General features: G+C 49.8%; 1 protein-coding gene across 7 annotated transcripts in view; it reads left to right on the forward strand.

The window, feature by feature from the left end:
- Positions 1-27,781, forward strand: part of CNIH3 (cornichon family AMPA receptor auxiliary protein 3) — a 208,091-nt gene that overhangs the window by 104,306 nt on the left and 76,004 nt on the right. Inside the window, exon 1 of one of the 7 annotated variants that reach the window (XM_084979250.1) lies at positions 20,753-21,123. The exons of the other annotated variants lie outside the window; for them this stretch is intronic. Coding sequence (XP_084835376.1) covers positions 21,007-21,123 — 117 coding nt within the window. The 5' untranslated portion in view covers positions 20,753-21,006. Of the gene's footprint in view, positions 1-20,752; positions 21,124-27,781 lie in introns of those variants that run through there. 7 annotated transcript variants of the gene reach the window in all.

A 27,781-nucleotide genomic window follows, 5' to 3' on the forward strand; every position in this document is an offset into this window, starting at 1 on the left:
ATTTCGGGGCCGATCAGAAATCCTGCGAGCGAGAAGCGATGGGGTCGTGCATGCTCTCTTGCTCTGCCTGGGGGTGCCCGTCTCACCGCAGAGAACTGAGCCTCAAAAGTTGTTGACAGTTGTTAAGGGAAAATGAAACTTTACCTAACTTAGAATAAAAAGGAGTGCAGAACCCTGTAGCAAACCTCTGCTAACTGTTCTAAAGGAGCCTTCTGTGCTTCTTTGGGTTTGGGGAGGTGTTGGCGTTCTCGAAGGCTAACTACCCCTCTTTTTCAGAAATAACTTCAGTTGCTGTTCCTTTATGTTCTTGCTTTGGCCAGAGGGTGGCAGGTACCAGAGAGCTCCATCAAACTGTCAGGCTTGGAGCTCTCTGAATTAGCCCCTGAAGCAAAGTAGGTAACCAGAAAGGATAATTTTCTTTCACTCGGGAAGATAATAAATAATTCAAGAGCAAGTTAATTACATGGGTGGTTTGTGCAGCTGGTTGACTACTAGACCTTTGACTGGAAATCAGGCATTGCTGTGTTCCCATGCTGGCCTCTTCCCTTCAGGTTTCCAACTCTCACCCCCTGGTCTAGGGGTTGCTGAATTTGGTCCCGATTCCGGGTCTGGGTCAGGCCCTGACCTCATTCATGACCTGGCAAGATTCCAGTTTCTCATAATGAAAAGAATTTGTGTTCTTTGAATTCAAATTACAGTAATTACTTCCAAGTCTCTGCCCCTTTTCCTTTCCTAGTCTTCCCCCGCCACCCCCTCCCCCACCCCTGCCCCCACCCTCACCCCCACATTCTCCAAATCAAAGAACCCAGAACCCCACCACATTGCTTTGGCTCCTGAACATTGAAAAGAGAAATCTGAGACACATCAATTTCTGTGCAAACATTGTATGTGTGGGTGTTGGTTATATGGTGGTAATTATGTCAATTACAATTAAGATTAGTTTGTGTTGGACTCTGCTTTCTTTTCAGCTTCTTATATTCCTTACGTATTTCTTGATCTGATGAGTCATATTGATTGTTTAGCATATGTTGACGTCCCAAATAATGAATTGGGCATTTAACAGAATACAGCAGCTAAAGAGACCTGCCTGTAAGATGGCACGTTTTTCTTATCTAATTGTACATACCTACTTAGGGGTAATAAGTAGTTTTTTGAGTGGCTGTAGAAGGCCAGTCCTAGGCCTTTATAGAGACGATGCACTTCCATTGTTCACCCACCTCTTCTTCTTCCCTCTGGAGGTCTGGAAGTAAGGATGGAGGTGGCCAGTCACAGCACAACATTTTTTTCAAAGTCTTGTTTTTTACTCTGAAAATTTATCTATGTTTTTGTGTGCGTGTGTGTTTCTTTAGGGCTGCACCTGCAAATATGGAGGTTCCCAGGTTAGGGATCGAATCGGAGCTACCGCTGCCGGCCTACACCACAGCCACAGCAATGCAGGATCTGAGTGGAGTCTGCAAGCTCAAGGCATCGCCAGATCCTTAACCCACTTACCAAGGCCAGGGATCAAACCTGTGTCTTCATGGATGCTAGTCAGATTCATTAACCACTGAGCCATAATGGGAACTCCCAAAAACTTATCTGCATTTGTTTTCAAATGAAAAGATTTCAAATTACCAATTTATTTTATATCAGCCACTGTCTTTGAGTACATTTATCACATTTGGAAGATGCAGAATAAAACTGAGGGTGTGTGTGTGTGTGTGTGTGTGTGTGTGGCTTTGCCTACCTCCAGGCACGTGGCCCCTTAACTGCCCAGGCAGAACTTTGTCCTCAAAACTGACATTTTACAGACGAAGAAATTGCATCAGAGAGGCTATGAAACTTGCCCAAGGTTGCGCAGCTGGCATGTATTAGAGCTGAGATTTTAGCTGAGTCTGAGACTTTTATGCCTATGCCCCTCCCCTTTTAAAAAAATTTTTAGGGCGGCACCTGAAGTGTATGGAAGTTCCCAGGCTAGGGGTCGAATCAGAGCTACAGGTACCGGCCTATACCACAGACACAGCAATGCTAGATCCAAGCCATGTCTGCAACCTACACCACGGCTCATGGCAATGCCGGATCCTTCCCCCACTGAGTGAGCCCAGGGATCAAACCTGCATCCTCATGGATCCTAGTTGGGTTCTTTAACCGCTGAGCCATGAAGGGAACTCCCTAGTCACTCTGTTTGGATTGTTTAACTTTGATATTAGCAAGTAATGATCCTATCCAAAGGATATCTCTGTATAACTGAAATATTTGGAGTTGGAATTTTCAGATTGAAGTTATAACAACAAGAAGATGACACCAAACATACTATGTATCCTTTTTTAAAAGAGGAAATTCTATTTCACTTTTTGAAGTAATTTTTCTGCTTATAAAAGTATACAGGTTCGTTACTCAAAATTTTGAAAATACAGAGCTATTAACAATGGAAAATTACTACTACTCCTATTATTGAGAAGAGATTTGGACAGCTCTTCTTCCAAATACTGTGTATGGTGTGTGTTTTTTAAAAAAACTGCATCTGGATGTTTAGAAGGAAAAAAGTGTTCTAAAGGGTTTCAGATGTGAAATGATGTCTATTTCCAGCCAGTAAAAAATGCACACTGTTTACTCGCAAAAGCCCACTCGGCTCCAGCTTGGTTGAGCCTGTTTGCAGACTGTCTTGTTTATATAAACACAGATGAAACCATTCTTTGAAAAGATGAAAGATTCATCCCAGTTACTTCAGGTTTTTGGCTTACATTATATATCTATATAAATATATACAGTCCCTTTAAAAAACAACAACTGAGTTTTGACACATATAAACAAAATTCATTCCCAATAACATTTCTTGAGATTCATGGCAGCGTTTGCTCCCGGGGAGTTCTCACTGGCCCGGACAGATGGTAACAAAGGATGCTTACCGAGGCTCGGTTTTGCTCTGGGTCTTTATGGTTTTGCTCTGGGTCTTTATGGTTTTGCTCTGGGTCTTTATGGTTTTGCTCTGGGTCTTTATGGTTGAGCCTTTCAGCCAGTTCCAGCCTGTCACAGACTCAGCCACGGGGCACCGAGTAAACCTCTCAGTTTCTCAAATTATCCATCTGAAAACAAAAAAATGGGTTTATGTGAAATGACCGCTGCCGGGGTCGCCGATAGCTTGTCCCCTGAGGGTCCTGCGTTGGCCTGTTGAGTTGAGGGTGCTGAGCTCTCAGCCAGGCCTTTCCTGGTCTCCACTTTTTGTTCTGTGTGAGGCACCCCGTCCCCGCTCATGTCTCACTTTTATTTTTTTTTCTCATTTTTAAAAGTTTTATCGAAGTATAGTCCATTTACATGGTTGTGATAATTTCTGCTGTACGACAAAACAATTCAGTTATACATATACACACGTACATTTTTCTTCAGATTCTTTTTTTTTTCTTCTTCAGATTCTTTCCCCAAATGGACCATCACAGAATATTGGGTAGAGTTCCCTGCACTATACGGCAAGTGCCAGTTGGCCTGTCATTCCGCATACCTCAGTGTGCATACGCCAGTCCCAAACTCCCAGTCCATCTCCCCCCACCGTCCCCTTTGGTAACCATAAGTTTGCTTTCAAAGTCTGTGAGTCTCTTTTTGATCTGCAAATAAGTTCATCTGTATCCTTTTTTATAGATTCCATCTATAAGTGATATCATATGATGCTGGTCTCTCAGTGTCTAACTTCACTTAACATGATAATTTCTGGGTCCATCCATGTTGCTGCAAATGGCACGATTTGTTCTTTTTTATGGCTGAGTAATATTCCATTGTATATAAGTCCATCTTTATCTGTTCCCCTGTTGACGGGCATGTAGGTTGCTTCCATGTCTTGGCTGTTGTGAATAGCGCTGCCGTGAACATTGGGATGCACATATCTTTGCGAATTATGATGGTTTTCTGCAGATAGTTTATCACTTTTAGATGCGACGTTTGTACCTCCAACTTCCCCTACCCCCCTCCTCTCTCATCCCCCCCACCTCATTCTCCATTGCCTCCCACCTGGCACAGGAGGAAGCTCTGTGAGGGCTGGGGCCCTTTCGGCTTGCCATGGTTTCTCTGGAGGCTGGAACAATGCCTGCCGTGTAGACGGGGCTCTGTAAATCCTCATAGAACTTAAGGATGAGGCGAGGAAATAGTTTTAATTTGGCATAGAAAGGCCAACTCGAGACAGTCTTACATATGCTAAAATACAGCCAAAATACAAAACAGTCAAAAAATGTCTAAAGCAAAATTAAGCTGATAGACTGTAATCGAGCCACCAGCGTTTCTGTGCACCGTGTCGTAGTCACTGAAAGGCTTCTGAATCTTGGTTGATCCGAGCAGGGGGATTGCAGAGTAAGGATGGGACCTCGGGAGGTCTCGTGGGCCCACGTCCACATCAGGGGGGTGTTGGGGGCCCATCACAGCCTGGTGTCTCCCTACGGCCGCAGTGCATCTCCCTCTCCTCCATCGCCCGGCGCCCCCTCCACAGGGGGACTCTTTTGCCCTCTGGAAATGTGCGTGTGCCATCTCTCTTTCCACGAGGAAAGCCTTTTACCCTCTTCGACTTAAATCCGAGCCGCACCTGCGCCCTACCCCACAGCTCACGCCCACGCCGGATCCTTAACCCACTGAGCGAGGCCAGGAACCCTCAAGGATCCTAGTCGGGCTTGTTATTGCTGAGCCATGACGGCGACGTCGTAACGATTTTTTATTGTGGTAAAACACACGTGCCATCAAGGCGACCATTTTTAACCCGTTTTTAAAGGTGCGGTTCAGTGGCGTGAAGTACGTTCACATTGCTGTGCAACCGCCACCACCACCGCCATCCATCCCTCCACCTCCAAAACTTTGTCGTCATTCCAAAATGGAACTCCATACCCATGAGACTGTATGTAATTCCTCAATCCTCCTTTCCCTCGGCCCCCCGCAACAATCATTCTACCTTCTGTCTTTATGAAATTGACTGTTCTATGTACCTGGTACCAGTGGAGTCATACAGGATTTATCTTTCTATGTCTCGCTCCTGTCCTCAGTATGCGTTGCAGATGTGACAGCATTTCGTTCATTTTTTTTTTGTCTTTTTGCAGCTGTGGAAGTTCCTGGGCTAGGAGTCAAATTGGAGTTGCAGCTGCCGGCCTGTGCCACAGCCACAGCAGTGCCAGATCCAAGCCACATCTGTGACCTATACCACAGCTTGTAGCAATACCAGATCCTTAACCCACTGAGCAGGGCTAGGGGTCGAACCTGCATCCTCATGGACACTATGTCAGGTTCTGAATCCAGCGATTGGCAACGGGAATTCCTCATTAATATTTATTTGTTTATTTTTATTTTTTGTCTTTTTAGGGCCGCACCCGTGGCCTATGGAGGTTGCCAGGCTAAGGGTCGAATCAGAGCTGTAGGTGCCGGCCTACACCACAGCCACAGCAACACCAGATCTGAGCCGCATCTGCGACCTACACCACAGCTTATGGCAATGCCAGATCCTTAACCCACTGATCGAGGCCAGGGATCGAACCCACAGCCTCATGGTTCCTAGTTGGATTCATTTCCGCTGTGCCATGACGGGAACACTCTCATTAATTTTTAGTTGAAAGATACCCCATTGTATGTATGTGTGCATCAGAGTTCGTTTGTCCATTCATGTGTGGCTCCGCCTTTTGGTTATTACTGTGAACAGTGCTGCCATGAACATGGGTTTGCAAATATCTTTTTGATACCTTGTTTTTCATTTTTTGGCGTATGTGCCCCAAAGTGGACATGCAAGATCAAATGGTAATTCTGTGTTTTCTTTTCTGTGGCTCCTTTGATTTTACAAGTGGGAATGCTTTTTGGTCTTCGGTCTTTGCCATCCCAACTCTCTGAGCTTTCTTGATCTTCTGGCCCCTGTTCATTGCATTTCTCTGTCTTATTCTGAGATGGAGCACCAGCAGTGTCCTAAATATCCCAGGTTTATTTGCTTAAAAATCTGGTCTGTTTCGATACATGACTCTGGAATAAAACAGTTACAGAATCTTTCTTCCAGTCTCAGCATTGGGTCCTCGTTGTCAGAAATTGTAACTGCCCATTAAACAGGTTTTCCCGGCAACAACTCTTGGGCTTTGCTGCTGCTCCATGACCGCAGTCGCTGCTTCCAAGCGATTTCATCAGGAAGATACGGCAGTGTTTTTCTGAGATTTTAGACCTGAGAATGTTTTGGGTGTGTGAGAACTGAGAAATGCACCTGATGTTGAGAACAATGGGTTCCTGTGAAAACAAAAATTTTTTGTTGTTTATTAAAAACTTCTTTGCATTTCAGCTCTCAAATCAATGGGAGGCCCAAAGGCCCAGCACTTCCTTTGGTGGTTGCTAGGGGTGGGGGTGGCAGGACCTTACCTGGGCTGCAGAGGAACCAAAGACTTGGGTTCACGTTTGCCCCTAAGCTGGGGACGGCTGGGGCTTGGCAGTGAGGCAGGTTTCAGCTCATTGGAGACAGTTTGGAAAATGACTTTATTTTCTAGTTTCTCTAAGCTGCCTCGGGTCACGAAAGTAGTTCTAAAAGACAAGTAGGGAGTTCCCGTTGTGGCGCAGTGGAAACCAATCCGACTAATATCCATGAGGATGCAGGTTTGATCCCTGACCTTGCTCAGTGGGTTGGGGATCGGGCGTTGCCGTGAGCTGTGGTACAGGTCAAAGACACGGCTTGGATCCAGCATTGCTGTGGCTGTGGTGTAGGCTGGCAGCTGTAGCTCCGATTCGACCCCTAGCCTGGGAACTTCCATATGCTGTGGGTGTGGCCCTAGAAAAAGGAAAAAAAAAAAAAACCCAAAAAGCAAACTAGATTTGTAAAAATAGAATTTATACACATACACACGTGCATGCCTGTGTAATTAGGACCACAACAAAAGTACCCCACTTTCCTGGCCATACATCTGGGGAGGCTGGCATTCGCTTTTCTCCACCTCTCTGGGGTGAGGGTGGTGTGGGCGGGGAGATCCCTGCGTGTCCATTTGCAGTCCACGCGGCTTGGGTCGACTGCCTTCGTGGGAGCAGTTAAGCACACACATACCCAACTTGTGTCTGCATCTCACCACCCAGAGGCTCACGGCTGAGGCCCCCCTCCGCCACCAGTGGTCTGCTCTTGAGTAGGACCAGCAAATGGGACTGCGGGGGAGGAGGGGAGCCGGTTTCTGCGATGCCATCTGGCCAGATGGCACTCTGACCTGCGGTCCTTTGCAGTGTCTGTGAAAACCGCGGACGTGTGCCCTGGGCGTGTTTGTGGCTGAATTTCCTTTCTCTGGACGCCTCGCCTCCGAGCGAGGGAGAAACTGCAGGCCAGGCCTCTGCGCGTCCATGGTGTGCCACCCTCTCTCCGTTCCTCCGCTTTCCATTCACATCCTTTTTCCACTGTGGGCTTCCCGTTTAGACTGTTGCCCTCCCTGGCTAGCCGCCTGGCACCGGGGGCTCTGCCTCTGACAGTCTGGCAGGTGCTCCAGGCTGGCCGGAGTCTACGGTTGCTGGTGGGTCCCCGGCCTTGAGCGCCCTCTCCCTCCTGCCTTCTTCGCCCTCTCTGTTGCCGCTTTGTCGTAGTCCCTTTCCTTTGGTGTGGACAGCTCTGCTGGGGCCACACACCATTACTGAGCCCAGAGGGAGGGCCCGGGCGCTGGGCAGTTAGCTGACACCACTGCCCTCCCCCAAGGCATCCAGAACCGTGGGCTGAGATTTCCAGAACATCAGTTGTAGCTATCCTTTCTGGTTCTGTGTTCACGTGGTCCGTTTTGACGATGGGAGATCGCTCTCCTGCTGGGGAAAGATGCAGGGAAGGAGAGCAGAGTCTTGGAGCTGACTTCCATGGGTTTTTTTTTCTTCTCTCTTATTGGCAACTGATTCACGAACCCTAAAAAAAGAGTCGATCGCACCCTAGCCAGCTAGTGCTAGCAGCCCAGATGGTCCCCTGTATCGGAGAGACATTTGTATCTTGGATCAAAAATATTGAAATGTGTTCCCTGAACCTTATTGAGAAAAGGAATTAGCAGCAACTGCGTTCAAGGGTTGAGGGTGTGGAAATAGCCAAATGATTCCAGTCTTCCCAGAAACGCAAAGATTGGGAAATCGGAGCCAGGGTGGGGAAGGCCCAGATCCGGGGAGTCCTGTGAGGGGAGGTGGATTCTGAGGGCACTGTGCCGTCTGCCTGGGATGTGTGACCAGGAGAGGGGGCAGTCTGTGTGTGAGTGTGTGTGTGTGTGAGTGTGTGTGTGTGTGTGTGTGTGTGTGTGTAGAAGGCACTGCCCACCCGGGAGCCTTCACAGCAGCTGTAGGCAGACCAAGGCAAGGAGAACAAATTTGTGCCAACTGCTTCTAAATTCTATACCGAACAGACATACAGATGCTGCTACTTCTAGTTCCCAGGCTATGGGTCGAATCGGAGCTGCAGCTGCCGGCCTTCACCACAGCCACAGCAATGCAGGATCTGAGTCACATCTGTGACCTACACCACAGCTCATGGCAATGCTGGATCCTTAACCCACTGAGCAAGGCCAGGGATCGAACACACATCCTCATGGATGCTAGTTGGGTTCATTACCCCTGAGCTGCCACGGGAACTCCTCCCAGCCTGAACTAAATGGAACTTTTATCTTCGTTGTCATATGTCCTACACAGACCATTGGGTGGGGCTTGGAAACCTTGGAGAGGCGTTCTGAATCATGGTGGCATCAAGCTGATGTTGGCCACTTTGGAAGATGGAGGGGGAGGTGGCACTGGGCGGGGACTGGTGACAGTCTGAGCTGGAGGGTGGAGCGTGTGAGGGGCAGTGGGGGGGGAGAGACGGCCTCTGAGAGCACGTGGAGTCATTATCTGGAGTTGGGAATCGCAACCAGATGCCGGGAGAACTTAAAGCCACTTCATCACTACTGGACTGTGACTTAGCCTAGGATCATTTTTCTTGGAGGTTCTGGAGAGTGATGAGGAAATTGAGCTGAGGCCAACGAAGCATATGTGCTGACTGGAGAAAAATGACGGGAGAAAAAATGTGTTTGGGCTTGACATCCTTTGCTCTCATTGGTTGGCAGTTTTAGAACCAAAAGGCATGCCCTAGAAAGGGGCTGGCAGCGGATGGGGCCGGCGCTGCTGCCGAGTGGGGCTGGCAGCAGGCTGCTCTGGGCTGCAGACGGGTCCCTGCGTCTACCTGGGCCTCTTTGTTTTCACCCGTGTAAAATGAAGATGCTGAGCAAAGTGAGCTCTGAGCTCCGGCCCAGCTTCAGAATCCTGTGGTTCTTCCGGTGCTGGCTCCACGTGACCCACATTTCTCTTCCCTTTCTCTTGCCATGGTTTTTCTCTTCCAGCGGCCTTCTCGGGCCTTCCCTGGGCATTCAGCTGTCAGATTTCTATTTTGGGACTATATTGGGTAAGGTTCTTAGAAATCAGTTCAGGCCACCATAATCCAAGACGGAATTGATGGAGAGGGAATTAGCGCGCTCAGAGAATGGATGGAAAGCCTGCGAAACGCCCTGAAACCACTGGAGAACCTTGCCTGCTGCCCTCTTTCTTCTGTCCTTGATGCTCCTTCTAAGAGTGGAGAGTCTTAGAGGCCGGGGCTGGGTCGGTGGCCCCTGCTGGCTGGCAGTACCTGGTGGTGAGCACGACAGCCCTCTCCAGGCACCCTTTGGCCTCCCGGTGCAAGGACAGGTGCCTGGGTTGAGCTTCCCACCTGGACTGCCCTCAGAAGGAGAGAGGTCATCCCCGAGCAGGTCAGGCCAGTGTAGGAAGAGGACACGGATGTGAGTGACCCAAAAAGCGATCGATGTTCACCACTTGAGCTCCCCAGGGGGACAGTCACCTCCCCTGCGATCAGAGAAGGCAACATTTTCTCTAAAGCAAAGGTTAATTTCTTGGTGCCACGGATCCAGGGATGTGTTATCCCAGGCGAATGGCCCTACGAGGGCTTCTGTTCCTTCTCAGCTTGATGAGGCGAGCTGTGCTCTGGCCAGGAGCCTGGACTTAGTGGACTCGTGGCCCTGCCCGCGTTTCTCCCATTGAAGTGAATGAAGGCTCCATCTTCTCATTAAAATGTTCTATGAAGTTCCCACTGTGGCTCAGTGGTTCTGAACCCAACTGGTATCCATGAGAACAAGGGTTCCATTCCTGGCTTTGCTCAGTGGGTTTAGGATCCAGCGTTGCTGTGAGCTGTGGTGTAGGTCACAGACAGGGCTCAGATCCTTCGTTGCTGTGGCTGTGGTGTGGGCCAGCAGCTACAGCTCTGATTGGGCCCCTAGCCTGAGTACTTCCATATGCCTCGGATGTGGCCCTAAAAGGACAAACAAACAAACAAAACCCAAAAAAACAAAAACAAAAAAATGCTCCATGGAGGCGAGGTGATGTGTATCTTGCCTTCTGAGCCTGTCACTTTTATAGAGACCGCTTGGGTGAGGGCTTTGCAGGAATTTAGCAAAGCAAGAATGCTCACCTAGAAGGAGGGAACAGCAGCTGTGAGAACAAAGAATAAGAAAAAAAGGAATTCCTGGTGTGGCTCAGCAGGTTAAGAACTCAACTAGTATCCATGAGGACTCGGGTTCAATCCCTGGCTTCACTCAGTGAGTTAAAGGATCCAGTGTTGCTGTGAGCTGGGGTGTAGGTCACAGGTGCAGCTCAGATCCTGCGTTGCTGTGGCTGTGGCTCTGATTGGACCCCTAGACTGGGAACTTCCATATGCTCGGGTGCAGCCATGTGACAAGAAAAAAAAAGAGAAAAAGAAAAATGGTGTCTTGCCTGTTTGGTGTCTTCCAGGCTCTTTAGCCCCAGTTGTAGAGCATACAGGCTAAGGTGAAACCCAGCTCTCCCTTTTCCTCTTGGGAGAGCAAACTCCCTACCTTCAGATTCCTGGCTCTTCCGGAGGAAGTCTCCCATTGGCCTCCATCTAGACTCTGCTGAGCAGATGGGCTGAATTTCCATTCCCTGCTTCATACGGAGCCCCGGGCAGGGGCCCTCTCCCAAGCCCTGTCGGAACCACTTCATCTGCCTCCCACTGCATTCCTACCGGGAGTCCCTCTCTTATAATTAACAAGGTTGGCAGCTTCCACCACGTGCAGAGTAAGTTGTTTTGCTCTGTAAGTGGGAGGCAGCATCCCTCGTGCCCCAGGGGAGAGGCGATGTTATGGCAGAGCCCTGCTGTGTGCTGGCCCCTCGTTAAAATGAGCTCCTCCACCGTGCCAGGGGTGTCATAAAGGAACCAGGGGAAGTCTGGTGTGGCAGCATTATGAAAGCCAAGGGAGAAATGATGCCAGTGTGGCGTTTTCAGGTCAGTCCCACCGCTCCATGGGGAGGCAGGCGCAGTGCCTGGCCTGGGCTGGGCTGGGGACAGTGACCTCCAAGAGAGAGAGGAGCTCAGAGGATTCGGTTGCTGCTTCTCAGTCCCTGCCTTCACTTAGTTTTTCAGTTCTTCCTTTCTTATATCCAACACCAAGTAGAGCATCTTATATAAGGAAAGAAAAAAGTTGGTAAGACAAATGAAAACTCAAGCCAGTAAAGGGCCTGGGGTCCAGGCTCAGCCAGCTGTTAGGGAGCACAGGGGGCTGTGCATTGGCCCAAGGCGCCCCGCACTCCCCTTCTTCTGGAAACAGGGCAGGGCTGGGTGGGTTTGGTTTATGGTTTGCTGATGTCTTTTCTTTTTATTTGGCTGGCATTGGTGGCAGGGGATAGAGTCTATCATGGTAGAGTCCTGGAACCTCAGCACCTAAAGGGGGACCTAAGGTCATCTCTCTGTCCTCGTGTTTGTTTTCCTTTTTAGGGCTGCACCCGCGGCATATGGAGCTTCCCAGGGCAGGGGTCGAATCGGAGCTGCAGCTGCTGATTATAACAGCCACAGCAGTCTAGGATCTGAGCCACATCTACCACCTACACCACAGCTCATGGCAGCACTGGATCCTTAACCCACTAAGCAAGGCCAGGGATCGAACCCATGTTCTCATGGATACTAGTCGGGTTCGTTACTGCCAAGCCAGGATGGGAACTCCCCGATTTTCTGTGTATCCATACTTCCAGTTTTTTTCCTTCTGCAGGAAGTTTCCTAGGATTGCTTCTTACCAGCTGCTTTCCCTCTGACTCAGGGCTCCTGCACGGCCTCAGGTGGAATCTGGATTTCACAGCAGAGAGCAGTCCTTACTGTTGGAGCGATGGAACGTGTTCTCTTGGTTGTTTGGTCTATGAATTTTCTTTTCCCCACAACCAGGCGAACTCCTGGTTGTCCCCCTGTCCTAGCAAGAAGCCTGGTCATCAGCCATGGGAGGCCCAGTGAACCCTTGATCTTTGACCTCTGTCTTCAGCAGGAAAGTGCCGCTTCGCTCTCTCCTTGAAGCAGACTTTCAAATACATCAAGTCCGATGATCTGATGGTTTGTGATTCAGGCCTCGATGGGGTCCCCTTGTCCCTTCCCCCGCCTCCACGCCCAGCTGGCTTGAGTAGGAGTGGGACCTGGTGGAAAAGGATTGACATTTGCCTCTTGCCATGTGGCCCGTGGTTTCCTTTAGCTCTCCGTCGTGTGTGAGTGCAGGCTGGAACACCTCTGCTTAGTGACAATGGCCTCCAACCTCCCTAGCCTCAGCCCACCTCTCTGGGCCGTGTTTTCACATCCGTAAAGTGAGGGGGAGGGCGCCCGTGACAGCTGAAGCCTCTTTCCACTCTAGTGCAGAAGAGGGACCCCACTCACTGCTTGGCTGCAGGAGCGGCTGATGAGCGCTGCTTAGAGAAGCCCTTTCTTTGCAAAGGATGTTGGTGTCAAGTCTGTCTGGGGAGCCACGTGTGTGCCCTGGTGATTCAGACTCTTGAGCCCTTTGTGCCTCCTGGTGCCTCTGATCGGCTGAATAATTTATGTACCGCTCAGCGTCCCCACCGCCTTTTCCAGCTCTTCTCGGCTCATTAGTGTCTGTGGTCTGAGTGGGGCAGGGGCCGGGGGAACAAGGCAAATGAGGATGGAGAGGTGGCACGGGGGCAGGGGTGGGCCCCGGGACAAGGGGTCTGGGGGGTGATGGAGTCCCTCCACCTGCATCTGTGGATGCCCTGTGTGTGCTTTGTCACCAGGGACCACCTGCGAGTGGTCCTGAAGGGGAGGGCTGTTTGGGATGGGCTGAAGGCAAAGCAGCAGATCCGAAGGTGAAGGGAGAAGGAGCCCTCGATTGTGAAGATGAGTTGGAGGTGACACGTTCCTGTGAAAGAGTTGACATTCTGCAGAGATCACACCGAATTATTTCACTTTGCATTTGCTCTCTTTGCCTCCTTGGTCCAGCAAGCGCAATTCCTCAGGGCTTCTAAGGCTCCTCTTCAGTGTAATTGGGATACGAAGATGCTGCAATTAGAGTCTTGGAGGCGCAGCCTAGTGGCAGAGTCGACCCTGGGAGCGGGAAGCAAAGCACAGGGGCAGGAGCTCGGCCAATGCTGCAGACCCAGGCCACGTGGAAAGGGGAGGGGCCCCACCTGCAGGACAGGCACCTGCAGGAGGAAGGGGTGGGGCTGGACCAGGTTCCTTTGGAGGGAATGATGCGCCTCCCTCTTCACCAGTCATTTCCCAGGGCCAGACTCCAAACATGGCCATGTGCCACCCTGTGGGGAAACCCCCCCCCCAGTCCGGCCCATTTGGCCTCTCTGGAGTCTCCTGTCCTCCCAGGCCCCCGGGGAAGAGCCCTGCAGGCTCCCTGAGAGCTCTTCCTTGCCTCCGCATCCCCACCCCGTGTGTGTGTGTGTGTGTGTGTGTGCGCGTGCGTGCGCGCGTGTGTGCGTGTTCGCATGTGCGTGTGCAGGGCATCGCAGCAACTCCCCGCCTTTGCTTCTCCTTTCAGCTGTCAGCCCAGCCCAGGACCCCCATTCCTCAGGCCTGGAAGGAAGCCGGGAGCCACCGGCCCCGTGATGAATCGATACTGTGTTGTCTGAGTGGAAAATGTTGCCGAGAGCACGGTGTCCACAGGAGTGGCCTCAGTTCCGGCCGTTGGAGCTGGGTTCCAGGGTCGAGGTTGGGCCCTGGCGCACCTCTCAGAGGAAGGGCAGTTACGGGCCTCTCCCCACAGCACGCTTCCTTTTCCTGCTGTTGTGTTCTCTTTAGCATGTTCTAGCATCTCTCTAGTAGGAAGGGAATGCTGGTCTGTCCCCACCCCCGAGAATTCCTGAGCCCCCGTTTTCCTTTCCCATCAGTGGTTGATAGAAAATAGATGGGTTGTCAGTTGTGAGACTCCTGGGAACTGGTTTGGATTCATCAAGAAAGTTAAAGAAGGAGGAGTTCCTGCTGTGGTGCAACAGGATGGGTGGCATCTTGGGAGCACTAAGATGCAGGTTCGATCCTTGGCCCGGCTCAGTGGGTTAAGGATCAGGCGTTGCTACAGCTGTGGCTTGGGTCTTGACTGTGGTTCAGATCTGATCCCTGGCCTGGGAACTCTGTATGCCTTGGGGCGGCTAAAAAAGAAAAAAAAAAAAAATAAAGGAGGAGTTCCCATTGTGGCTCAGTGGGTTAAGAACCTGACATAGTCTCTGTGAGGATGCAGGTTTGAACCCTGGCCTCTCGTGGTAGATTAAGTGTCCAGCATTGACACAAGCTTCGGTAAAGCTCACACATGATGTGGCTGTGGCTGGCCTCTGCAGCTCGGCTGACGCTCCCATTTGACCCCCGGTCTGGGGAACTACCGTATGCTGCGGGCATTAAAGGAAAAAAGGTTAAAGAAGCCGTCGCATCTACATCACCGGCCCTTCACCTGCGATTAGGATGAAGAGGGCCAGCCCGTCCTGTCTGCTCTCTTCTCCCTGCTCTGTCGCCCCCTCGGATGATGGTTACTTGATGATACTGGAACATGGAGTTGTCTTCATCAAACCAGTGAAAGCTCCTGCATCTTGCTGTGGTTCCATTAGGGACTCCTTACAGGCATTCTCAAACACCAGTGTGTGCACGAATCTCCAGGAAACGTCCACAAAGTTGGGACCCTGCTTTGGGTGGGACAGCTGGTTACGCTCCGTGTGGACCTAGGGATTTTTAGAGACGGACCTGTTACCTGTCTTGCTGTTTTGTACAAGGATGGGGAGGGGATTGTCTGTGTTAAGAGCTCATGCTGGTTCACTGCTTACCCTGCACCATTCTAATACCCGCAGCTCATTCAGTCTTCCCAGTGTCCTCGTGTGCAGATCCTGTTGTCAGTTCTGTTTGTCAGATGAGGGGGTGGAGGCACAGAAAGTTGGTCTGTGGTCCCCCAGGTACACATGGCGAAGTCAGAGGCGATTCCAGCGGTCTGACCCCAGAGCATGGCTCCTCTCCATGTGCTAGCTCACCTCAGCTAGTACTGTTTGGGTAACTGTTTTAAGCTCTCTATGATCTGTAGGTAGAGGTTTTTTTGGTTTGTTTTTTAAGAGAATGATTGGTATTTCTTTTCTTTTTTCTTTTTTTTTTAGGGCCGTACCCACAGCATATGGAAGTTCCCAGGCTAGGGGGCAAATCGGAGCTACGGCTGCCAGCCTACACCACAGCCACAGCAACGTGAGATCTGAGCGTCATCTTCAACATACATCACAGCTCGTGGCAACTCCAGATCCTTAACCACTAAGCAGGGCCAGGAATCGAACCCATGTCCTCATGAATACTAGTCGGGTTCTTAATCTGCTGAGCCACAATGGGAACTCCCTGAGCATCTTATTTGCAGTATCTTTTGGAAACTGGTTCCAGCCATATCTACGTGGAGCCTCATTGACACTTCAGGAAACTGGAGAAGAGGCTGGTAAGATGCTGCCTATAACCACACTGGTCATGCTTTGGCCCCTGCAGGCCACTCAGCTTGACGGAGTAACCAGGCAGGATAGTGAGTCAGTGCAGCAGGACCAGTGAGGCAGGAGGCTCGGAAGCCTCCTCACTGTGGCACAGATGCTTGGAGCTCCTGGGGAGAGAACCTAGCCCAGGCAGGACAGCTCCACTGTCCCCAAGGCTGGGAGGTGGGTACTGGCACGACCCTGGTGGATCTGGTTGGGCATCTGAACTGGGGTAGATGCTGAGTGACCCTGGGGGGCCTCTTAGATTGGAATTCTCCACGAAGGTGGGGTCCAAGTTGGCCTTGTTTCAGCCGCTGCCCCAACACCTGCAGGTAGCAGGTGCTCTACCTGTGCTTGGTGACAGGTGTGTGGAGGAGACTGTAAATATCTCTCCGGGATAATTTCACACCCAAGGTGGTAGCTATGGAGATAGATTACGAGATATGGGATTGGACTAGATGACATCTGAGTTTCAGTTCTAACACGCTGCCTGGCGTACAGCAGCATGTGCTTGTTGAAACAAATCCTACAATTCTGTGGAGGAAAAAAGCACCCTCAACCTTTCCTCGTTTATCTTTCTTTTCTTTGCTTTTGGTTCGGTTTGGCTGCGGCAGGCAGATGCCTACCCTGTATCCCGCAGACACCTGACTGTTCCGAACAGACCTGTCTTCCCCCATTTGAGACCCCGTCTTTTCTCTAATGCGCTGTAATGCTCGTCCACTGCCACTAGAGGGCCGAGGCTTTCCAGACCGGCCTCCAGTGCAAAGGTCCGGGAGCCCGGGCAGCCGGCAAAGGCCAGTCCTGAAAACTCGCCTAAGCAGTAGGCGCATAAGTAGCCCGGTGCTTGCATATTGAGCTGGGGGCGCAGGGGGAGGCGATGGCTCCTGCACCAGCAGCCTCTGTGTGGTGGTGGCCGAGGTCTTTGTGTCTAAGGGTCGTGGGACTGTGGTAGACCTGGTGTGAGTGGCGGCAGCCTCATGGCTTTGAGCCTGGAGCAGTGTGATGCTGCCATCTTTCTGGGGACTGCTGAGCTTCTTCTACTCTAAAGGGGCAGGAATTCTCAGAAGGGCGTGGTCTTTACCGGGGAAAACTGCAGGGTCACTTTTCACGCCTCCCTACCCTGTCTGATCCTCTGGCTTTCTCTTCCCTCGCCCCTCTCCCCCGCCCCGCCATTGTCTACCCCTGCCCCCTTTCCCCTCTCCTGCGCTACCTTCTGGGGTTTTGCCTTCTTTGGTGCCTGGTCATTGCTGGTGCTGCTGTGGGGTCGCATGCCTGGCTCTAGCAGGGGAACCAAAAAGGAGTGGCTGAGAGACTTGGCATGGCCTCCCTGCCCTGGCTCCTTCGTTCAGTGCTGGGCCAGGTCGCACCCTGGACGTGCATGGAGGATGCAAAGCCAGTGGCGCGAGCATTTTCAGCCTGCTCTGAGGCAGGGCTGTGCAGCTCACCCAGAAATGCGTGTCTGTGAGTGACACTGTTGCGTGAGCTCTTGTCTAACACTTGGAAGTGAATTGTCCCAGGAGACAGACAAAGCAAGAGACCTTTCTGGGAAGGGCGCCGGGCCCAGAGCAGCGGGATGAGGGGACCCAGCAGAACTGCTCTGCCAGGAGGATCACAGCCTCCACTTTTATGGGACTGGGGTTAGTTTCCAGGTTGTCTCTGGCCAGTCCTCTTGCTCGGCTCATACTTGGTCTGGCCCAGGGTCCTTCTTGGTGGCGCGGGCACCTCTCAGCCAAGACGGATTCCTGCGCCAAGGATCCTGGGAGGTTGGTCAGCCCTTCCCGAATCCTCCTGGTTAGGCTTCCAGGCAGCTCCATGTTCCTCATCAGGGCTCCTTTCCTGACAGTTCACTCAATCAGCTGTTGTGCTTGGCCAGAGTGGGCAGTTGCGGTCAGTGGTCCCCTAACAACACGGCCTCCTGATGTGCCCATTTCCACAGTATGGAGGGTTGTGAGGTTGAAGCCTTGGTCCAGCTTAGGGTGCCCACACATGGAGCTGCCCCCCGCCCCGGAGGCTCTGCTGTGGCGGCAGGCAGGTGCAGCAACCGTCGCAGCCACTGAATGCTTACTTCTATTTTAGCCCCCAAGTCTAAGGGAAAGCACACCCCAAATCAAGTCGTTTCCTCCACACCCCACCACCCCTACCCCCAAGTGGAGGAGTTTATGCTGTAGTAGATACATTCTCTTTCCCCAGCCATCTCTCCCTAAAGAAGTTAATCAGGATTGAGATGGCCAATGGGCAGGAATCAGTCGGGAGAAGCAGGGACCATGTTTAATTCATAGATGGGATAATCGCTTGCCCTTGGCAAAGTGCAGGAATTTTCAGCCCTGTACTGGGCAGCCCTTTAGAGAAACCAGTTGTATTTAATTCTGTTCATATATATTGAGCCCTTGTTTGTCACTCACTGTATTTGGACTTACAGGAGACTTTTAAAGACTCACGTAAAGTCTTCAGGGGTCGTGGCGTCTAAGACAATATCTACAGCATAAGGCAGCAGAGGTCTATGATGGAATTTCAAAGCAAGGTCCCCTCTGATTGGGGGGTCATGTAGAGGTGACATTCATGTGCAGTGACTCTAAAGCTGCTCTAAAAAGTAAAGTCTTAAACAACTTAGGAGAATATGTGTTAACCTCAGTTCTAGAGAAGACCAAGCGGGGGATGGGGCTGAGACCCCCAGAGCCAAGGGAAAGCAGGCTGGATCAAGCAGGGTGATGGAGCGAGGAGGAAGTATCCTAGGAGCTGGTCAGAGCATCAGCTGGTGAACACAGATCAGCGTAATGAGCAGGTGCAGGGGCTGGGTGGGTCTGGATGGCTTGAGGGACCAGGGGCAGGTGGCTGAGAAAAGAGTTCAAAATAGCTGAAGTCTTTGAGCTCCTCTGATGGGGTCCAGTTACAGAAATGGGAGGAGCTTTTGGAGACCAAGTTGATGAGTTCTGTAATGGGCGTGTTGCCTTTGGGTTTCGGAGGGCCCTGGGGAGGAAGCTTTGGTCTGGAGTTGGGGTGAGAGTGAAGATGTCCAGTTAGGAGTCATCAGTCTAAACATGGCAGTGGAGCTTGTGTGAAGAGATGAGTTTACCAAGAGTCTGGGGAGAGAGTGTTTCCCATTCCTCTGCTCATTCGTCCAATGTCTGTAACCCCAGGCACTGTGATAGGTAACCCTCATTCTTCAGAGTCATTTGGGATTTTGGAGCCAAGAGCAATGGCTTGGGGAGAAGTTTGCTTATTAAGAGATGTTGGGAGTTCCCACTGTGGTTTAGGGGGTTACGAACCTGACAAGTATCCATGAAGATGCTGGTTCAATCCCTGGCCCTGCTCAGTTGGTTAAGGATCCGGCGTTGCCCTAAGCCTAGGTGCAAGTCGCAGTCCAGGCTTGGATCCCGTGTGGCTGTGGCTGTGGCTGGCAGCCGTAGTTCTGATTCAATCCCTAGCCTGGGAACTTCCATATGCTGCAAGTGCGGCCCTGAAAAGCAAGAAAAAAAAAAAAAAAATGATGCTGGAGCTGCTAAGGCAGGAATATCTGAATTTTTTGTTACTTCTCCCCCCGGGCGTTTCTGAGGTAGATGTGGACGTGGGGAACAGGGAGGCTCCCTGGGAAACCAGGATTCACTTGATGTCGGCTCAGGCCAGTGCTCAGGACTCCCCCGTGCAGAGGGCTCCAGCCAAGCTGCCCCAGGGCCCATGGCTTATGGTTAACGCCTGAGTGGGAACCTCTGCCTCCTCTTAGCTCAGATCCTCACGAGATCACCGGCAAGTGTCCCCACCCTGAGGGTGTGATGGAGAGCTGAGCCAGAGGGCAGGGTGTAACCGATTCTCCCCTAGAGCCTGCAGAGCTACTGATGCTTGATTTTAGCCCCTTGTGACCCATTTTAGAATTCTGACTTGCAGGACTGTGAAATAATACATATTTATTGTTTTATGCAACTACGTTTGTGGTAATTTGATACAGCAGCTGGAGGAAATGAGTACACCAGTATATACCTAATTTCCAACATATACCACATAGAGATGTTCAGTTTAATTTATTGGATGGATAATGAATCCTTTATTTAACTCTCACCCCCCAAGGTAGGGTTCTTGACAGTGTTTTTCAGAATCCACTTGGCTTCACTGGAGTCGGTAGAAGCTTGGAGGGGGGGATGGGGAATGGCCCAAGCAAGGAACGCCCCAGGGGCTGCTCCTCTGTTAACTGCAAAGTGATCCAAGCTCTAGTCCACATCGCCCAGCGGAGCATCTGCCAGGCAGCCCTGCGAGAGCCGACTTGATGGCCTCGGCTCAGTCTTGCCCTGCACTGCGTTCCTACTCTCTCCCGCAAAGATCCAGGTCCAGGAGATTCCTGATGAGTTTGGAGAGCCAGGGCGCAGGGATTGCGGCCCCTGAACATTGTCCTTGACAGTCTTCAAGGTCTCGGAATTAGCAGGGGTCTTGTGAGCAAGGCGTGGAGGGGAGCGGAGTCAGACGGGCTGTTGGCTCAGGAGGGAACAGCGTGCGGGGGGCTTGTCGAACAGGTGTACCTCCCGCTCTCTATGCGCTGGCGCGCAGCCCCGTGGCTGTTGTGCATAATTAGCTCCATAAGGGCCCTAGTGTCGGGGCACAGCTGCAGCTCTGCTTTGCACACAACCTAGGTGTCCTGAGAGAGGCCGATTCCCCAACACCAGGGGTGGGGCCACACAGGCCACAGCCTCACCCAGCTTTTGAGGCTGGAGGGGCTGTTGTGGCCTAGGGTGGGGTGCAGCTGGGAGGGTGGGGAGCTGGGAAGGGTTGGAGGGGGACACCCCCCACCCCACCGAGGGCTCTCAGGAGCGTGGGCCAGGCGCTCCTGGCTTAAGTAGAGCTTTTCAACGGGATAGCTGTGTCCCTGGACCTGGGCCAAGCAGGGAGGCTAATTGGACGCATACTTCCAAGAAGTTGCACAAACTAAGCAATTTGATTTTAAAACCTTGGAATAAGGCCTCTTGAGACCCACGTGTAAATCTGTGCAAATAAGTGCCTGAGCCACGTGGCCTGGCTGGGCTCCCTGACTCTGGACCTTGGCTGCTGCCCTGCTGCCCTGCTGCCCCGCGTGTAGTTCTGTTTTTGGCTCCGGGATTCTACGGCTGTTGTGTTAGCAAAATGTGGGCAGGGGTGGGCAGTGGAAGGAAGGATTGTTCCTATTCAAACCGCCACCACAACAAAAATTCTTTGAGCAAGTTGGTCCGGGGTTCCTAAACAGCTTCCTATTCGCGTGAGGGTTTAGAGGCCTCGTAAACTCGATTCGTGGAAGTGAGAAGTTAGATTTGTCAGAAACCAGCTCCTGAGATGGTGATTGAGGAGAAGACTCCTTGGTCTCTGGTGAGGCCCCTGTTGTGGCTGATGGGCCTCAGGCAAGGCTCCCCCAGGCCTGGTTTCAGATCCGGGCTCCCTCCTCCTGCAAAGGTAAGAAGGCAGGTATGGACTGTTGCGGAAACTCAGCCTCTGCCCACAGGTGCCAAATAGAAATGCAGAGACAGTGTTGGGTGAAGGGAAAAAAAAAAAAAACTGCTTTATTGCTTTGCCGGGCAAAGGGGGCCACAGCTGGCTAATGCCTTAAAGACTGTGCCACCCTCGGAAGGGGTTAGGAGGTGGTTTTATAGTTTGGGGAGTGGAATAGGGATCAGGGCTGTAGATAAGGATCAGGGTAGAGGGAAGCTTGCATTGTCTTTCAAAGCAGGTGTTTAGTGGCCCCAGGGCTCATTCTGGCCCGTCTTCCTTCTTCCGTTTGTTGGGGGTTTTAGTTCTGCAGAAAGGCTCAAAGATACTGTTATGTATATTCCTTGAGGAGGAACCAGGACCCTGCCCCAAGGCTGCACTCTTCCTCCCTGGTCTCTGCATCCCCTCCCTTCCCTGATGGGCAGCTGCCCCTTGGAAACTCAGGAAGGTCATGGAGGCTGAGGCTTATTCCCTCAAAACAAGAAATGGAGGACTCGGAAAGGCTGTGCACCCAGGAGCCCCACAGGCACTAGCTTGGTGACATTCTTGCTCAACCATTTCGTCTGTCTTCGGTCACTCACTGTCTCCTCCTATCACTGTCACCTCCCATACTCAAGGTCACTGGTGCTGGCAGCCTGGTGCACATCCTTCGTGGATTTCCTCATGGTCATGTCATCATATGCAAACAGGGATACGTTTTAAGGGTGCGTCTTGGTTTTGGTTTTAAACCATGCCTTTCTCACCCAATAACCGCTCAAGCATAGATCCATCTCAGGGCTGCACCCTTCTGCACTGGCTGTCACTGCTTCTGCAGTCATTCTCTCCCTAGTGGCCATTAACTGTGTTTCCAGTTTTTTACCATCTCAAATAGCACTTGGACATCTAGTCTGACATAGTGCTGATGCCAGAAGGATGGTACCGGAATCCGGGTTCTTGTTCACGGCGGTCGAAGAATGAACTCCGCGAACACACAGGCAGCAAGCAAGCAAAGTTTTTATTAAAGGGAAGCAGAGAGCTCCCAGGGTTGCTGGGAGGGGGCAGAAGAGCCCCCCTTTCTCGTTTGTCCTATAGGGGTTTTTATCTCTTAAAGGTGGGGAGAGGTCCCAAAGTGGGGCCCAGAAAGATGTGGTTTTCTCCCATTGGCCCTATTCAATTACCTGTATCAACCCCTTGCTTTTGGGGTTGGAAATGTCCTGAAAATTCTATTTTTTTTTTTTTTTGTCCTTTTCTTTTACCGTTTCTCTCATTCCACTTTTATCAGTGGAGGAGTGGGGTAGAGATTCTCATTTTCTATAGTAAACAAAGTCTGGGGGGAATGCACCTTTCTTATAATAAAACAAGGCCTGTGGGGATGTTAGTCCCTGAAGCCCTTAAGCCACAAATGTTAATCAATGGCCATATCAAAGAATGCATCGAAGCCCATGCTTCTACACCGACTCCCTGAGTTAATATTCTGCCTCAGTGGTACTTTTATTTCAATAAGCCAGGAGTTCCCGTTGTGGCGCAGTGGTTAACAAATCCGACCAGGAACCATGAGTTTGCAGGTTCGATCCCTGGCCTTGCTCAGTGGGTTAAGGATCCGGCGTTGCCGTGAGCTGTGGTGTAGGTCGCAGATGCAGCTCGGATCCCTCATTGCTGTGGTTCTGGTGTAGGCTGGTGGCTACGGATACGATTTGACCCCTAGCCTGGGAACCTCCATATGCCGCGGGTGCGGCCCAAGAAAGACGGGGGAAAAAAAAAAAAAAAAAAAAAAAAAAAAAAAAAGCCAGAGCCCCAGGAGGATTGCTGGGTGAAGGGTGTGTATATTTTCATTAACAACAGGTAGATGTTATCAGCTTGCTTTCCAAAGCCAGTGTCAGTTCACATTTTTCACCAGTAGTGAGTAGGGATTCCTTTTTCTCTGCTTCTCCAACAGCAGATTACTTATCACAGTTAAATTTCTTTTTGTCTCTTTCTTTTTCTTTTTTATTTTAGGGCCACACCCGTAGCATATGGAGGTTCCCAGGCTAGGGGTTGAGTCAGAGCTATAGCTGCCTTTTTCATTCTGGTAGATATCGGTTGATATCTCATTGGTACCTTCATTTGCAGTCCTTTGCCTATCAGTGAAGTTGAGAAAATTTCATAATTTTTATTACCCATTGGCTATTCCTGCAGAGAAGTATTGCATGGAAGTATGTCCTGTAATTTCTAGGTTTCGGGGGGAATGGAAGATAACTGGCATGTGACCTCACCGACACCCTTCTTCCCTGTGTGCCACCTAAAGCCAGGACCTTGATCAGATGGGAACAAGCAGAAGGTGTCTGAGTTGATGCGAATCAACAAGGGGGACTGGGGTGGCTTAAATGCCTGGACTGGGACTGGGTGCAGCTAGTGGGAAATAATGTGGCTCCAGCCCCAAAGGGGATGCTGGGTGACCTGTGCACAAGAGCCAGCAGGTTTGATGAGTTTAGCAGGCAAGACCCAGCAGTAGGGAGGTAGTGCTGAAAGTCAGGTTGGCACAGGTGTCCATTCCAGGTAACCAGCCCATTGGCATTCAGCTGGACTCTAGCCAGTTGCTTGGTATAGGAGGAAAGGAGGTGGCATAAGGGGAGTGGACTCAAGATGTCGTAGCCAAAAATGCGGCCTCTGTACACTAGCATCAGTTAAGTCTCGCAGACAAGAGATTTGAGAAAGAGAAAGAACAGCTTTATTGCTCCGCCAGGCAAAGGAGGACACAGCAGGCTAATGCCTCAAAACTATGTCCTGACTTGAGAAGGGGACAGCAAGGGGTTTATAGGTTTGGCTCAGAAGACAGGGTTATTGATTAAGGTGTCTCTGTTATTCTTCATCCATGGCTCGTTTCAGAGTCATCAAGGCCGGCGTCCGTGGGTCCAGTGATAGTTTCTGGTTGTCATCGGGGTTATCATCCCTTGACCTTCTCTCTGGAATGAATGAAGATTGCTTACAGAGAAGGGGTATTAGGGAGTGTTTGAATTGTAAAAAGTGCAATATAGGTACAGTATAACTCTACCTGGGAAGTAACCATTAGTAAAAGAAAGCAATTAACTAATCAAGGAAGAGATCATGTGTCAAAAGCCACACACTAACTAGAAAGTAAACATTAGTAATAAGTTAGTGGACCAAGGCAGGACGTAACATCATGGAGACTGTTTTAATGGTTTTTAGCTGTAACACTATTTCCTAATCATTAACTTTTTTTTTTTACTTAATGAATTTTATAACATTTATAGGCATACAACCATCATCACAACCACTTTTTACAGCATGTCCATCCCAAACCCTCAGTGCATCCCCCCCACCCCCCAACGTGTCTCATTTGGAAACCATAAGTTTTTCAGTCTGTGAGTCAGTATCTGTGCTGCAAAGAAGTTCATTGTGTCCTTTTTTTGGATTCCACATGTCAGTGAAAGCATTTGATGTTGGTGCCTCATTGTCTGACTGATTTCACTTAGCATGATAATTTCTAAGTCCATCCATGTTGCTGGAAATACCGTTATTTCTTTCCTTTTAATGGCTGAGTAATATTCTATTGTGTGTATGGACCACATCTTCTTGATCCACTCCTCTGTCGATGGCCATTTAGGTTGTTTCCATGTCTTGGCTATTGTAAATAGTGCTACAATGAACACTGGAGTACATGTGTCTTTGCAAGTCGTGGTTTTCTCTGGATAGATGCCCAGGAGTGGGATTGCTGGATCAAATGGTAATTCTATTTTTAGTTTTCTGAGGAATCTCCATACTGCTTTCCACCGTGTTTGCCCCAATTTACATTCCCACCAACAGTGTAATAGGGTTCCTTTTTCTCCACACGCTTTCCAGCACTTATTGTTTGTAGACTTTTTGATGATGGCCATTCTGGCTGGTGTAAGGTGGTACCTCCTAGTGGTTTTGATTTACATTTCTCTAATAATGAGTGTTGTTGAACATCTTTTCATGTGTTTTTTGGCCATCCGTATGTCTTCTCTGGAGAACTGTCTTTTTAGATCTTCTGCCATTTTTTGATGGGGTTGTCTGTTTTTTGGTATGGAGCTGCAGAAGGTGTTTATAAATTTTGGAGATGAATCCCTTGTCCATTGATTCATTTGCAAAGATTTTCTCCCATTCTGTGGGTTGCCTTTTTGTTTTGTTTAGGGTTTCCTTTGCTGTGCAGAAAACTTTTAAGTTTGATTAGCTCCCGTTTGTTTATTTTTGTTTTTACTGTCATTATTCTAAGAGGTGGATCTGAGAAGATGTTGCTGTCGTTTATGTCAGAGAGTGTTTGGTCTATGTTTTTCTCTAAGAGTTTTATAGTATCTGGTCTTATATCTAGATCTTTAATCCATTTAGAGTTTATTTTTGTGTCTGGTGTTAGGAAGTGTTCTAATTTCATTCTTTTACCCATGGCTGTCCAGTTTTCCCAGCACCATTTATTGAACAGATTGTCTTTTCTCCATTGTATATTCTTGCCTCCTTTGTCATAGATTGTTGGCTGTAGGTGCGTGGGTTTAATTCTGGGCTTTCTATCCTGTTCCACTGATCTATATGCCTGTCTTTGTGCCAGTACCATATGGTTTTGATGACTGTTGCTTTGTAGTATAGGCTGAAGTCCGGGAGCCTGATTCCTCCAGCTCCATTGTTCTTTTTCAGGATGTCTTTGGCTATTCTGGGTCTTTTGTGCTTCCAAGCAAACTTTAAAATATTTTGTTCGAGTTCTGTGAAAAATCTCCTTGGTAATTTGATAGGGATTGCATTGAATCTGTAGATTGCCTTGTAGTATAGTCATTTTGATAATATCAACTCTTCCAATCCACGAGCATGGTATGTCTTTCCATCTGTTTGTGTCGTCTTTGATTTCTTTCATCAGTGGCTTATAGTTTTCAGAGTACAGGTCTTTTGTCTCTTTAGGTAGGTTTACTCCCAGGTATTTTTTTCTTTTTGATGTAATGGTAAATGGGATTGCTTCCCTAATTTCTCTTTCTGATCTTTTGTTGTTAGTATATAGAAATGCCGTCAATTTCTGAGTATTAATCTTGTATCCTGCGACTTTGCCAAATTCATTGATGAGCTCTAACAATTTTCTGGTAGGGTCTTTAGGATTCTCTGGGTATAGTATCATGTCATCTGCAAATAGTAGTAGTTTTACTTCTTCCTTTCCAATGTGGATTCCTTTTATTTCTTTTATTTCTCTGATTGCTGTGGTGAGGACTTCCAAAACTGTCTAATCATTAACTCTTGAGTCAGCCTTTGAGACTGAGGGGAGGCCTGGGAGGCTAAAGGAAAGGGCTTTTGTGTGTGTGTGTATGTGTGTGTGTGTCTTTTTAGGGCTACACCCGCAGCATATGGAAGTTCCTAGGCTAGGGGTCTAATCAGAGCTACAGCTGCAGCAATGCCAGATCAGAGCCACGTCTCTAACTTAAGCCACAGCTCATGGCAATGCCAGATCCCCAATCCACTGAGAAAGGCCAGGGGTCAAACCTGCACCCTGGAGTTCCCGTCATGGCGCAGTGGTTAACGAATCCGACTAGGAACCATGAGGTTGCGGGTTCGAGCCCTGCTCTTGCTCAGTGGGTTAACGATCCGGCGTTGCCGTGAGCTGTGGTGTAGGTTGCAGACGCGGCTCGGATCCCGCGTTGCTGTGGCTGTGGCGTAGGCCAGTGACTACAGCTCCGATTGGACCCCTAGCCTGGGAACCTCCATATGCCGCGAGTGCGGCCCAAAGAAATAGCAAAAAGACAAAAAATAACAAAAAACCTGCATCCTCATGGATGCTAGTCAGATTCTTTTCCACTGAGTCATGACAGGAACTCCAAGGAGAGGTCTTTTACTTCTGAACACAAAGATTTAGGGTGTGGTACAGGGTTTCAATGTTACTGAATCCAAGTTCATGGGCCCAACACACAGTGAGGCCAAACAAAGCAAAACGTCAGAGTTTAGAGCAGAGAAAGTTTATCGCAGGACCACGCAAGGAGAATAGGTGGTTCGTGCTCAGAAATCCCTGAAATCCCCACAGGGTTTTTTTGGCAAAGTGTGTTTAAAGGCCAGGCGAGGAAGAGGCATCCCAGGGAATCAGTTCATGCAGGATTCTCTGATTGGTTGACGTTGGGTGATTAATATTATCAATCCTTAGACACCTGTAGGTCTGAGGATGTGCTCATGATCATTGAGTAGTTAATTGCTTCCATTTGGTGGTAATTTTTAGCATGGAAAAGCCTTTGTAAATATACATGAGGTACTGTTATCTGGGTACTTCAGAGAGGAGCTATGGTGGAGGATTTGGGGGAGGGGTCTGTCCAGGGAAGGTCCCATAGGATGCTGCTGGGTTATCTACCCCTAGGAGAGGGTTAGATGAGAGCTTAGCAATGCTGGGACCCCGGGAAGTAACATCCTGTTACAGCTGTCATGGTCCAAGCTCCTACTGCTCACTGCATGACAGGCCAATAAATTGAGAGAAGAGTTGTTGGGACAAGAAATAGCAACTTTATTCAGAAAGCTAGCAGACTGAGAAGATGATGGACTGGTGTCCCAAAGAAGCATCTTACCTGAGTTAGAATTCAGGCTTCTTTTATACTAAAAGGGGAGGGGCTGTTGTTGGTTGTTGCAAACTCTTGGTGTTGGAATCCTTTGTTCTTGCAGCTCTCTACATAGG

This window comes from Sus scrofa, chromosome 10 (assembly GCF_054392235.1).
Source record: "Sus scrofa isolate SSC_HxYL_T2T_F1_AM1 chromosome 10, Sscrofa_HxYL_maternal_Yorkshire_Landrace_v2.0, whole genome shotgun sequence".
NCBI classification, from domain to species: domain Eukaryota; kingdom Metazoa; phylum Chordata; class Mammalia; order Artiodactyla; family Suidae; genus Sus; species Sus scrofa.